Raw genomic sequence first — 13,152 nt, forward strand, 5'->3', positions numbered from 1 at the left:
CTTCTCCATTTCATGGATAGAGAATCTAACTTTCAGAGTCTCATCAAACTGCTAGAAGTATTCCCACGTTCACAGCAGTGAGACTTTAACTCCCCCAGATTTAAAATCCAGCTCTGTCCCAAGTTGAAATTCATGTTCTCTACATTCCATCACTGGATGAGACCATTCAATCTAACTTAGGGGAAAAGAAATGTCACAGAGAAGGCCACATACACAAAAAAAAAATTTATTGTGATTTTATTTATAATCAGGGTGCCTATGTTATACCACAAAAGATAATAAATGACAATGCCTAATTGACTTACTAAAGAACAGAAGTTGTATCTCCTGGCAGTATTGCCCAACAATTTGCCATTGGCTATTGGTATTATAATGGAGAGAAATACTGCTTATTTTAATAAGTAACATGTTTATGGACAGGTTACATACCATTTGTCTTCTCTCAGACTCATTTTAGTGACTTTTTAATGTTTGTATTATTTAACAGTGCTTTTGAAATTTTTGAGTGCCATTTTTGTATTTTGTTCCAGGGCATTCTTGGCTCAGGTTTTGCATTAAAAGTACAAGAACAACACCGCCAGAAACACTTTGAGAAAAGAAGGAACCCAGCTGCCAACCTCATTCAGGTAAATGTCAATGTAATAGGTAGATGGCAACATCTGTGTCCATAGTGCTTGATGGGTCATTTTCCGATCTCTGTGCTTCATTGCTTGGTAGAACTACTGCTTTGTTTCTTTTTATAAAATGAAGTCAGAACTTAATGTACAGTCTTGGATTTGGACAGTCTTGGATTTGTTCCTCCTCTCCCAAACTGAAACACATGTATTTTTAGCAAATGGTCTATGCATTGTTCAGACCAAGTAACCATGTCAGCAAGGCCATGCAAAGGTTAGCAGTTGTGTGGCTCGTGGAATTATCTAATATGTCTTATGAATTACTTGAGGAAACATAATTGATCATTAAGTGATGGAGCAGAACAGGGCATTGTTCCCTGCATTACAATTACTTTCTCCAGCCAGATGTATGTTGCTGTTTTAAAGAACAACATATTTGTTTAGAATGTCAAGGTTTAATACCTGTGAAATTGCTTTTAGTGCCATCTAGGGCAGTTAGCAGAAATAGCTATCCTATTTTGAGAGCTGATGGGACTATGGAGTACATCAGTGTTTGAGAATATTAAACAATAAGTATATAATTTGAAGCTAGCTCCTAATACATAGGTTGTTATTTAGCATTTCATTTTCTTTTCAGTAACTCAGGATTAGCTTCAGCACTAAAAGGAATGCTTCTCCTTTTGCCATCCATATATTTTCCATCCTAGATCCAGGTTAAGAATCACAAAATATATTTTTTGTTAGATTCATAATGTAGAGTTGACATTTAGTTATGGACAAAATAATTCTACAATCTAAAGTTTCTCCCCTCCTGCTATGGAAGTGGAAGCTACCAAATTTCTAAACTGGAGGGGCTTGAAGTGGTGTTCCAAGGCCCTAGGAAACTTGCCTTAACGCTGCAGTAACGGGCACACTGTTTTTTTGTTGTTGTTGTTTTGTTTTATTTTTTGTTTGTTTGTTTGTTTTGTTTTTTTGAGACAGAGTCTCGCTCTGTCGCCCAGGCTGGAGTGCAGTGGCGTGATCTCAGCTCACTGCAAGCTCCGTCTCCCGGGTTCACGCCATTCTCCTGCCTCAGCCTCCCTAGTAGCCGGGACTACAGGCGCCCGCCACCACGCCCAGCTAATTTTTTTGTATTTTTGGTAGAGACGGGGTTTCACCGTGTTAGCCAGGATGGTCTCCATCTCTCAACCTCGTGATCCACCCACCTCGGCCTCCCAAAGTGCTGGGATTACAGGCGTGAGCCACCGCGCCCGGCCACAAGCACATTGTTTTAATTTAGATTGTAGGTTTGGGTGGGTGGGTTGGTGGGAGATAACCACCGCAACCCCTACCTTTAGTGTTTATCTGTGGCTGTGATATATGCAGTGCCTCCCACAGACATGGAGCTGGGGAAAGAAGGGGGCAGTATGGCTCAGTTGTATCATGAAGGAGATCTATTTATATCTAATCATTAAATGAGGACATTAATTTTTAAATCAAGCTATTCTGCAACTGTTGACAAGAAAGTAGACCATCGGGCATGACTTCCAGTGCAAATCACTGAGAATCTCTATTTTTTTACATTTTTTTTACAATTTTTTTTTTTTTACTTATTCTTTACAGGTTTTAAAAGGTCACTAAAGAGAAAGTAAACTCTATTTTCTTATATGAAGTTGGAGTTTAAGATCTGATGCCAAACAATAATCAGCAGAATGGAAAGAGGAGTCACACACTTTAGGACACACGCAAAATACCCCAAGGTCCAGAATTCATAGCCTTTCATCTTTTAGCACTCCTTAACTGGTTACACATGTTCCAATACTTCTAATAAGTTTTTCTCTTTACTGTTCTTATCCTTTAATTTTCCTTCACTCTAGAACAATGTTTTCCAACCTGTGAGTGCAGAAGTTATTGCATGGGTTCCTTTCATCCGTCTGAGCACCAAGCTCTGTCTACATATGGAACCAATAATACATTTTACACAATAAAACCTCTTGGAATATCAGCTGTTTTGTTAGAAAGTGAGCTCTGAGGAATTTCTCATGCACATATCAGTTGTGATGATACAAAGCTGTGCTGCTCAATACAGTAACCACTAGCTACATGTAGCTTTTTACATTTAAATTAATTAAAATTAAAAACCAAGTTTGCCAATGGCACTAGCCACTTCTCAAGTGTTCAATAGCTACAAGTGGCTAACGGCTGCCATACCATACAAGAGAAATATAGAGAATAACTGCAGGAAATCTCCTGATCTAACTTATCATTATTGACTACTAGACTGTGCAACAACAATTTCCAACTGAACTTGAAAAGAAATTGTTATTTCTACAGCAAATCATTGGAGCAGAGGCATTTATATGTCTACAGTCAAAATGAGGCAAGGCCTCCCTCACAGGTAACCCTGTGGAGGAGAGGCTAATTGAACAGTTTTACTTGGAGGCCTAGAATTTTATTTTATGGAACCGGGTTATGTAACATGTATTGTGATCAGTAATTGAACTTGTACAAATGCAGGTAACAATGAAGTAAAATCATGAGTTTTTATTTTACTTAAAACTCCAACTTAAATGTTGTTCTTAACAAAAATAATGCAAAATGGAAGGCTTGAAGCATTCAAGAGTACTTTAAAAATCTAATCATAGTTTCGTTAATCAAAGTAGAATCTACTAATTTTAAAAGCAATTGCTCCTTCATTTAAATGCAATTAATTTATTTATTACACATAGAAATAATAATATAATTATTAATTTGTTCATTGTTCTTCCTTGCTATATAGTCTTTAGACAGAATTCAAGGCTTTAAGCCTTGATTATATATTGTAGAAATTTCTATTTCAGGATGTAGTAGATTGAAAAGCAAACTTCATTTAATCATCCTTTCACTTTCTTACCCAATAAACCTGATTTGGTTTGCTGAACACACAAACCATCAAGCCCAAAAGCGTCTCATTTATTTTAGGCCAGAGTCACTATCTTCTTAAAAGGGCAACTGAGATGCCCAAATTGCTTCATCATTTGGTTGGTGAGAGAACTAAATTAACCAACATTTCAGGGTTTTAGGAAAAAAATTTAAAACCCCAGAAGCTTGCAGCAAATTTAGCTGTGTCAATATCTCCGCATGATTCTTTTAAATTTGCTTTTCATTTCAAGCTGGAGCAGTCTGGAAAAAGAAATTAGCTCTCAGTAATGTTTTGAATACCTCCCCAAATGTCACAACTTTTATTAATAATGCTTAAGACTCATGAAGTGCTTTTTAGTTTGCAGGGTGCTTCTAATACATTATGTTACTTGATCCTCAAGACAAGCCTAGGAGGAGCTAGGACTCAAATCCCTGCTGTCTGAATCTGAATCCATTACCCCTTTCAAAAAGCAGCATTTGCATCCTCATAAATATATGCTTTATTAGAAACAGAAACAGGGAATTAAGTAAAGGTTTGTGAAATAAATGCTGGTAGGGATAGATTAGAAAATGTTGCTTTGATGCCAACTGACCCAAAAGAAAAATATATATGCTTGTATTGAAACTTTGGCTTCCCCCAGTAAAATGACTTAGTCTCCACCCAATTACCCTAAAGCGAAGCCACTAGTCATTAAGCTCAAGCCACTTATATAGAGATTTTACATCTTTTTAGTGCTCCAGTCATAAATAAAAACAGTGCCAGGTGTGGTGACTCATGCCTGTAATCCCAGCATTTTGAGAGGCCAAGGTGGGAGGATCGCTTGAGTTCAAGATCAGTCTGGGCAGTATAGTGAGATCACATTTCTTTAATAAATAAATATAAGAACAGACTCAGAAAAAAAATCTTCAATGTGAAAAACATGAAGGCAGGAAAAAAAAACAGAAGGTAAGATAAAGTTGTGAAAATTTCCCTGAAACTAGAATAAACAGAGATTGAAAATAAAGCAAAAAAGATAAGAAACATGAAGGGCCCATCCAGGCATTCCAATATCCAGCTAATAAAGATATCTCAGCTCAAGTGCAGGGAAACTAAGAGGAAGATTTTATCAGAGAAATACAACATTATGATTCTCCGGAATAGGAGGACGGGAGTGGCCACAGTAGAAGAGCTCACCAAGTGTCCAGCACTGTGAACCGAAAACTTCACACCAAGATTATCATAGTGAAATATCGGAAAACTTACAAAAAGGGGATCCTAAATGCTTTCTGAGCAGGACAGAGCCAAAGGATCAAGAATAAGGATGACATAGGATTTCTCATTAGTAACCCCAAAATTACAAGACAATGAAACAATACTTTCGAAATTATAGAAATTATTTTCAACCTAGAACTCTATATCCAGCCAAACCACCATCAAGTGTGAGAGCAGCACCAAGGCACTTTTAGGCATGCAAGATCTCAGAAATTAATCTACCATTTACCTTTACTCAAGAAACTTTGTAAATAGAATTTCTCTTCCAAAACAAGGGGATAAGCCAAGAGAGAAAGAGACATGGAGTCAAGAAAACAAGAGATCCCGCACAGGAAAGAGCAAAGGGGATTTCTATGATGATAGGGAAGGGAAGTCCCAAGACAACAGCTATGCAGGCCTTGAGAACAGAATGAGAAGGAGGCTGAGAGCTCCAGGAGAAAGATCTTCAAGGAAGCGAAAGAATGGAATTCTCAGATTTCATGACGCATTTGACCAGAGGAATTTTATAGTTCTGTTGGAAAGATCTGGAATGTAATCATAACAGGTACATATACGCAAATCAAGAAATTAAAATAGGGCAATTATAACTCCCAAAAAAAAACAAAAAAAAAAAAAAAGAAAGAGTAGCCATAGTACATCACATTGCTGAACTGGGAACAGCAGTTACATTGTCATAATAATATTAAATAGTAACTTAGCTAAGAAGTTAAAATTAAAATGTTGATAGGATGAAAGGAGGGGAAGAGGGCAGGTAAGTGGGCAATATCATTATCTTTCAGGATAGGAAGTTAATTGATAATGTCTAAAATTTAAAAATCAAGAAATATAACTATAAGCATAATCCTTAAAAATAAGCATTCTTGGCTGGATGCAAGTGGCTCATGCCTGTAACCCCCGCACTTTGAGAGGCTAAGGTGGGAGGATCACTTGAGGCCAGGAGTTCAAGACCAACCTGTGCAACATAGCAAGACCCCACCTCTACAAAAAAATTTTAAAAAGTCAAGTGCAATGGCACACACCTGTAGTCCTCACATACCTGTAGCTACTCAGGAGGCTGAAGCCAGAGGATTGGTTGAGCCTGGGAGTTTGAAGCTTCTGTGAGCTATAATTGTACCAGTGCACTCCAGCCTGGGTGATAGATTATGACCCTGTCTCAAAAAAATAATAATAATAAATAAGGATTCTTAAAAATAGAAGCAACAACTATAAGAATTGAAGGGGTTGCCTCTGAGGAACAGAAAGTAGTGTGAAGAGAGATGTGGAAAGGGATTGCTGGTTAATAGCCTAAAACTTTCAGGACTTTGACATTTTAAACTCTGTACCTTGAAAAAATAAGCTCCATGTTCATTATTCCTTTGGATGGTCAGCTGAAACATTCTAGACCATTTCCAGTAAGGATCAAACATGCCATAACGGTAATACTTGCAAGACAAACAAAATACTCCCAAAAAACTGAATTATACTGGCCTTGTACTTATTGAGCAAAGTCCAAATCTGTTTGGCTGCCTAGAGCACCAGCATCACCTGATAAATGGTAAAGTTGGCTCTCATTTTGCTTCTTGTTGATTTGTCCTTTGAATTGTATACACCATGTAAATTAACCATAGGAAATCCCTCTAAGTGTTATTTTTCTCTTGCCAACTACTGTGTGATTTTGGCTTTAAATATAGGAACATCAGCTACTGGATCACAGGGATGTGGGCTCAAAGTTCAGCTACTAGAAACAATTTGCTAAGAGAGACCTAAGGACAAAATAAAGTTATTAGAGTGTAAAGGGCATAGAGTTCCACTTTCCACCTTCATTTTTACTGTTAACTAATACCAGCCGTGTGACAGATGCCACCTGTACCTTCCACACCTCTCATTTAAAAGGCATTTTTGGGAGATGAATAACAAAGGGAACAAGAGCTTAGCCGTTGGGATCAATTTGATAGAAAAATAGCAAGACATCAGGTCTCATTGTAAAGAAAATATTTAATTTTCTCAGAGTGGCCTCTTTTGCCCCCAGTTTTTATAACATTCACAGGCAAAGCCTCGGTCCCATTCTTTTGTTGTTCTGTTGTTTTGGATTTTTTCACTGGTATCTAATAATGTACAGACCTGCTATATGCTTCTAGTTCTACAGGAGTCTTGCTTGCAATGTATCAAAAATCATATATGTGTGACGTCTTCTATGGAAATTGTTTAATTAAGGCAGCCCTCTGTGTCATCACAACATTAGAGGATCTCTGGGCATCACTACTACAGAAGAAGCTGCAATCCTAAATCCATGTGTTTTCCTTAATTATTCTAAATCACTCTATAAATTGTGTGTATATAATATTTACAAAAATTAACATTTCAAAATGATGCAACAATAGTTGCATTATATAAGATGTCAAGATACTTAGCACAAATTTCCACAGATTTGTAGATTAAATCAGCATGAGCCATGTAACGAAGGCAAGGAACTTTGGTTCAATCATTTAAACCTTCCTCAAAAATATAAAAAAGTCCCTCAGGTTCTACTACTATATTTTTCTAGTTTTTTTATATCACTTTCTGAAATTTCATTGAAGTACAATGTGCATGCAGAAAAGAGCACATATCTTAGGAGAACTGAGCACACCTGCATAACCAGCACTCAGATAAACAGAGCAGGACCTCCTGTGTACCGCTTCGCAATCACTATCCCATAAGGATAACCACTGTGCTACCTTCTAACAGCATAGAATAGTTTTCCCTGGTTTTTGTACATTATGGAAATGTACTCCTTGGTGTCTTCTTTTTCTCACTCAACATTATTCACATGAAGTTCATCCATATTGTTGTGTGTAGTTACATGTACTATTGCCATATAGTATTGTACTATGTAAATGTATCACAAATTTCCCGTTTATTCTACTGTTTCTGGGTATTTTGGCATTTCCAGCTTTAGTTTATTAGAAACTAACATATAGTACATATCTTTTAATGAACATATATAAGCATATATGTTGAAAATGTACCTAGGAGTGTGTAGTTGTATCACAGGATACATAAATGTTCAGCTTTCATAGAAACTTCCAGTTTTCCCAAGTAGTTGTGTCGATTTTTAACTTTTATTCAGCATATATTTATTCAATGATATTCTCAGGAAAAGGAATATTGTTAGATCACATTTTCTTCATTGTAGATTTCACAATCATGACTGATGGTTATGTACTAGGGATATGGCCCATTTAAATGAATTGGTCTGCCAGGCATGGTGGCTCACGCCTGTAATCCCAGCACTTTGGGAGGCCAAGGTGGCAGATCACTTGAGGTGAGGAGTTCAATATCAGCCTGACCAACATAGTGAAACCCTGTCTCTACTAAAAATACAAAAATTAGCTGGATGTGGTGGTGCATGCCTGTAGTCCCAGCTACTCAGGAGGCTGAGGCACGAGAATCGCTTGAACCCAGAAGGCAGAGGTGGCAGACAGCCAAGATCATGCCACTACACTCCAGCCTGGGGGACAGAGGGAGACCCTGTCTCAAATAAATAAATAATAAATAAATAGGTTTGCCACATAAAATAAAATGTTTTGATTAATCTACTATAATAAAAAAGTTTTCTCTGAGGAGACTGGAGTAAATACCTGGCCATTAGAGATGTTTGCAGACTCATTACAAAGAAAGAAATTTACCAAAATCTATATGGGAAAGTAAGGTTGGGCAATCTCTCAAATGAGCAGTTCAGATGGAAGCTTTTCCAACAACAGTCTTCAAGCAGTCAGCAAGTCTCCTTGGAGGGATTCTACGACCGAGAGCCAGGCAATTGGAGATATTGTCTCAACTCAGCCAACCTTGTATAAACCTCTTCATTTATCTGAGCCCTTTTTTTCTCACCTACAAAATAGGAATCTTAATTCACACTTTGATTGTGAGGATCACATAAAAATATTTTGTCTTATGTATGCCAGGTGTAATTATATGAAATGGAGAGAGTTTATGTTTTACATCAAAGAGCTATAAACATATTCTTAGATCATGGCATAAATACTAAGGTGTTTTGCAGCTATACACCTAGAGAGTACATTTTCCCCATCTTGTTTTAGTTCTGCTTCTTGATATCACTATCTTCATTTTTAGCATTAAAAGTATTACATAGTTCAAGGATTTCATTACTTCAATTACTAGCATACCCTGGTGTTCATTAGTTAACTAGTTAGCTTACTAGTTGCATAATGGATTTTCATTAGTCTTTTGCTTCTCCCTTATCAAATATTGATTAAAGATCAATCTCTAGAATGTATGCTCATGCTCAAGTCGCTTACCTAACTACTATCTTGGATATTAGCATTTAACCAGTCAATCATTACTTTTTGTTTTGGATAATATAGTATCTTTCCCTTACCAATTCAAAAATTACATTATATTACACTTTTTGGGCCTTTTGCTTCTTGGTGTGTTGTTTTGAAAAGCAGTTCTGGCCAGGAGCAGTGGTTCATACCTGTAATCCCAGCACTTTGGGAGGCCAAGGCAGGTGGATCTCTTGAGGTCAGGAATTTGAGACCAGCCTGGCCAGCATGGTGAAACTCCATCTCTACTAAAAACACACACAAAAAAATAGCCAGGCATGGTGGTGGGCACCTGTAGTCCCAGGTACTCTAGAGGCTGAGGCACAAGAATCACTTGAACCCAGGAGGCAGAGATTGCAGTGAGCTGAGATCGCAGTGAGCTGAGATCGCACCACTGCACGCCAGTCTGGGCAACAGAGTGAGAGTCCATCTCAAAATAAATAAATAATATAATAAAATAAAAGAAGTTCTGATGTGGTGCAATATGTTTAACAGCCAGCTGAAAATGCCAAAGTAGCCTTCTTCCTCCTTTGAGTATTTATCAGGGCTAAGTATGAGAGGTAAAAGATTCTTCATGTGTAGTAACTTAATCATTTCTTTTTATTTTATTCTATCTCCTGCTCTCTTTTTTCTTTTTCATGTCCCCATCTATGCCACATGCAGTGTGTTTGGCGTAGTTACGCAGCTGATGAGAAATCTGTTTCCATTGCAACCTGGAAGCCACACTTGAAGGCCTTGCACACCTGCAGCCCTACCAAGTAGGTATCAGTGTGACAGCTGCCACTGTAGTTGAGTCTTTTCAAGTCTGTTAAACTGTACCCACACACACAAAAAAAAGGTGTTAATGTTTGGCTTCTCTTATTCTCTGTTGCTCCTAGAGAGATTCAAACCTATTTAGTAGCAGTTCTGGCACAAAACTAAATGGAATCAGTATCATTCCTAACAATCCACAGACTGGCGTTAAAGATTAAAATAATGTAAATTTTATAGAGATTTATTTCTACTATTTCATGCTTATTTTCTAATGTCTCATTTCATAAAGCCCACCAGCATCCTAAAGGTAAGCACACAGTTCTTGAAAAACAAGGATTATTTATTTTGCACCCATCACCTGACCTCAAGAGATGAGTGCTTAGAGAGTAATCCATCTTTGTACGTTTAGATCTCTCAAAGCCATTTCTCATCTGGATCCTCCCTGGATGGTCCTCAAGCTTTTACTTGCAGATCAAACTCAAGTCAGTGGCAAAAAAAGAGAAAAATAGGAGTCCTGATAGGATTATAGTTTACAATGAGGCAATGGGACCCAGCAGATTAAAATTTGGAATTAGCATTCACAATTTTAAAGTAAGACTACTTTTCTTCACATTTCGTTGGCTACAGTAAATCACCCAGCCATGCCTAAACTCAAAGAAAATGGGGAAGTACAATTTTACCTTTTACCATGTGCCTAGAAGGAAGCAAGAACCAAGGACATTATGGACAGTCCTAATGATTACCACAAAGATCTGTAATTTAAAAAAAAAAGGGGGGGGGCTTAGTCTTGGAGTCTTGGAAACCTGGACTCCAGTTCAACTATCACAGAAAATGTTAAATCATATTCACCACCTAATTAAAGAAGTCCTCATTGAAATACCAAAGCAGTAAGTCATGAGAAAGGCTTTCTGTGAGTCACCCAGCTTGATTAGCATAGTCAGTTCCTCAGGTTGTTCAAAAGTTATTAAATTGCTCATCCGACTTAGCATGTGAAAGCACCGGCTGTTTTTCTTCATAGCCCAACAAAACCTTAATCCTAGTGGCTTCATGGGATTCAGGACACCTAACTGACTCAGAAAAAACCACCTGTTCTTACTGATCTTGGGGGATATCAGCTGAGGAAACCTCCATGACATTCCCTGCCAGTGCCGTCTTAATGGAGGTTTGCGATGCAGCAGAATGCATACCATTGGGAAGCACCAGATCCATCATTAACTACATTACTTCCCTGTTCTGCCCTTGGCCTCAGTTTTCCCACCCACAAAGAGAAGGACAAGAGTTGGGCAAGATGATTCCTAAGCTCTAATGGGAAATGTCTCCTGGTGGGTGGTATCCAAAATTCTTGTCAGCACCTAGGACAGAGATATTCATAGCGCTCCAGGGATTTCAGAGAGGATGGAACCTCAGCATGGATAGAAGCATGGATGCTGTTGAATGCATGTTTGGATTAAAATCCTCTTTTCATTTAGATCTTGAAGTTTACTTGAACTTTTTATGGAGTTTAAGACCCTTTCAACATTTTGATATTAAAAAACCAAAAATAGAACATAATTCCTGTGCTATTTATTCCTTGGGATTATGAACCAAAAATAAAAATTATATAGAAATTGTATTTCTTGTCTTCATGAAGTTTGCTAGGTAAATGTAAAAAGAGAATCTGAGCAGGAAAACCGATAGAGAATTCTCAAGTGACAGAGGAGAGTGGTCTGTTATCATATGTGATTATTTGGCTTCCCACTTACTGCAGTTTTTGGATTAAAAGTCATTAAAAGCCTGGAAGAACTGTTTAATAATGAGTCAAATTCCCCCAGTAAATCAACTATTATTTTATTCACGTAAGTTCTTTCTATTCGTCTGATATTTTCCCTGTCTTAAGTGGGGGTGGAGGTGGAGGAGGATTTATGCAAACACCTGTGTTCCTCATGTCCCACTGTGCCTTTCCCTCACTTTCCTTTTCCTGCAACCTCATGAACCATGGGGCTCAGCTCCATTGAATGAAAAACAGTTATTTGTCCAGAATGACACAGCAGTCACTGGTAAAGTTCATGGGAAACTAGATGTCCTAACATCTCTCCTCCTCCAGTGATGCTTCATTGCTTCAAAATGCAGAGGTTCTTAATCTTTGTTGTTGTTTTTTGTTAAACCATTGAGAATGTGATGGAAATTATGGGGTCTTTCCCAAGAAAGATAATCAATGCACAAGAAAATAAATACTTTGCCTACAATTTTAATGTATTCACAGAGTCCCTGAAGCCAAGTTCAAACTTTTGCTTTACAAAGCAAACTTGATTTAATCAAGTGACAATAATTTTCAATGACTTAGAGGGATCTTTTTATATTTAAGTGGCTTACCAAATGGAGAGTGTTGTAGTAAGAAACAGACTACAATTACTATTTTATTTACATTGTGTATTTTGCTTTAGCATTCAGCCTAAGAACTTCTGATGGGAAAGATAATTTATTCAGTCATGTATGCATTCAACAATTACTCACTGAGCACCTATGATGTGCAAGGCATAGTTCTAGGCACTGAGAATGAAGCAGTTGGAGTAAAAAAAAAAAAAAGTTAGAATCTCTGGCCTTGGGAAGTATGTATTCAAGGGATGCTGGGATAGAAAATATAAATAAATAAATATAGGATATGTTAGATGGCATTAAGTGCTAAGGAGAAAAGTAAAATAAAGAAGGAATTTAGGGAGCATCAGAGGCTATAATTTCAAATAAATGGCAGGGAGAAGATCAATTTATCAACAATATCATCATCATCATCATCAATGTTATTGTTATCATTAAAAAACACCAGCCCCATGCTCTTGTTCCCCATAGTTTTAGAGACATAGTGGGATGCTTTGATTCCACGAAATAGGATGAGAGAGAGGTCTAAGAAACAGCTGTGCAGGGCAGAGAGAAATGGGAGGAGGGACACTCAAACCTGCCAGGAATACAACAAGCAGTTCCTTACTCTCTCTTTTCAGGTCTGGTTTGTCTCTTACATACACTCTAGAGGTCTTAGCAGTTCTATTTCAAAGTTTTGTTTTAATAACAGAAGGATGTATAGAAGCAAGTACTTTTCTTGATTTTCTCCTCAAAGAGAGTGAAGCTGCAAAGGGCAAAACACAGGTAAATATGCTATTTAGGGAATGAGTCAGATATTTTATGAGGCTATGGGGAATTATCAAGCTCCAAAAACACCTTGTGGTACCTTAAGAAGTGGGGATTTGGAGATTATCTAACCTAAAGCCTTTGATTTACTCATAAGAAAACCAAAATCTGCAAGCAAATAAGGTGCCTGCCCAAAGGCACACAGCTCATTTGCAAAGAGTACAGACCCTACACCATGGTGCTTAGACCT

General features: G+C 37.6%; 1 protein-coding gene across 2 annotated transcripts in view; it reads left to right on the top strand.

Annotated features, from left to right (window-relative positions):
• The window catches only part of KCNQ5 (potassium voltage-gated channel subfamily Q member 5), a 584,694-nt gene that overhangs the window by 496,459 nt on the left and 75,083 nt on the right, over positions 1-13,152 (top strand). For both annotated transcript variants that reach the window (XM_024248720.3, XM_024248721.3), the window contains 2 exons: positions 531-626; positions 9,711-9,805. In XM_024248720.3, coding sequence (XP_024104488.3) covers positions 531-626; positions 9,711-9,805 — 191 coding nt within the window. The remainder of the gene's footprint in view (positions 1-530; positions 627-9,710; positions 9,806-13,152) is intronic.

Source organism: Pongo abelii, chromosome 5 (genome assembly GCF_028885655.2).
Source record: "Pongo abelii isolate AG06213 chromosome 5, NHGRI_mPonAbe1-v2.0_pri, whole genome shotgun sequence".
In the NCBI taxonomy this organism is placed as follows: Eukaryota; Metazoa; Chordata; class Mammalia; order Primates; family Hominidae; genus Pongo; species Pongo abelii.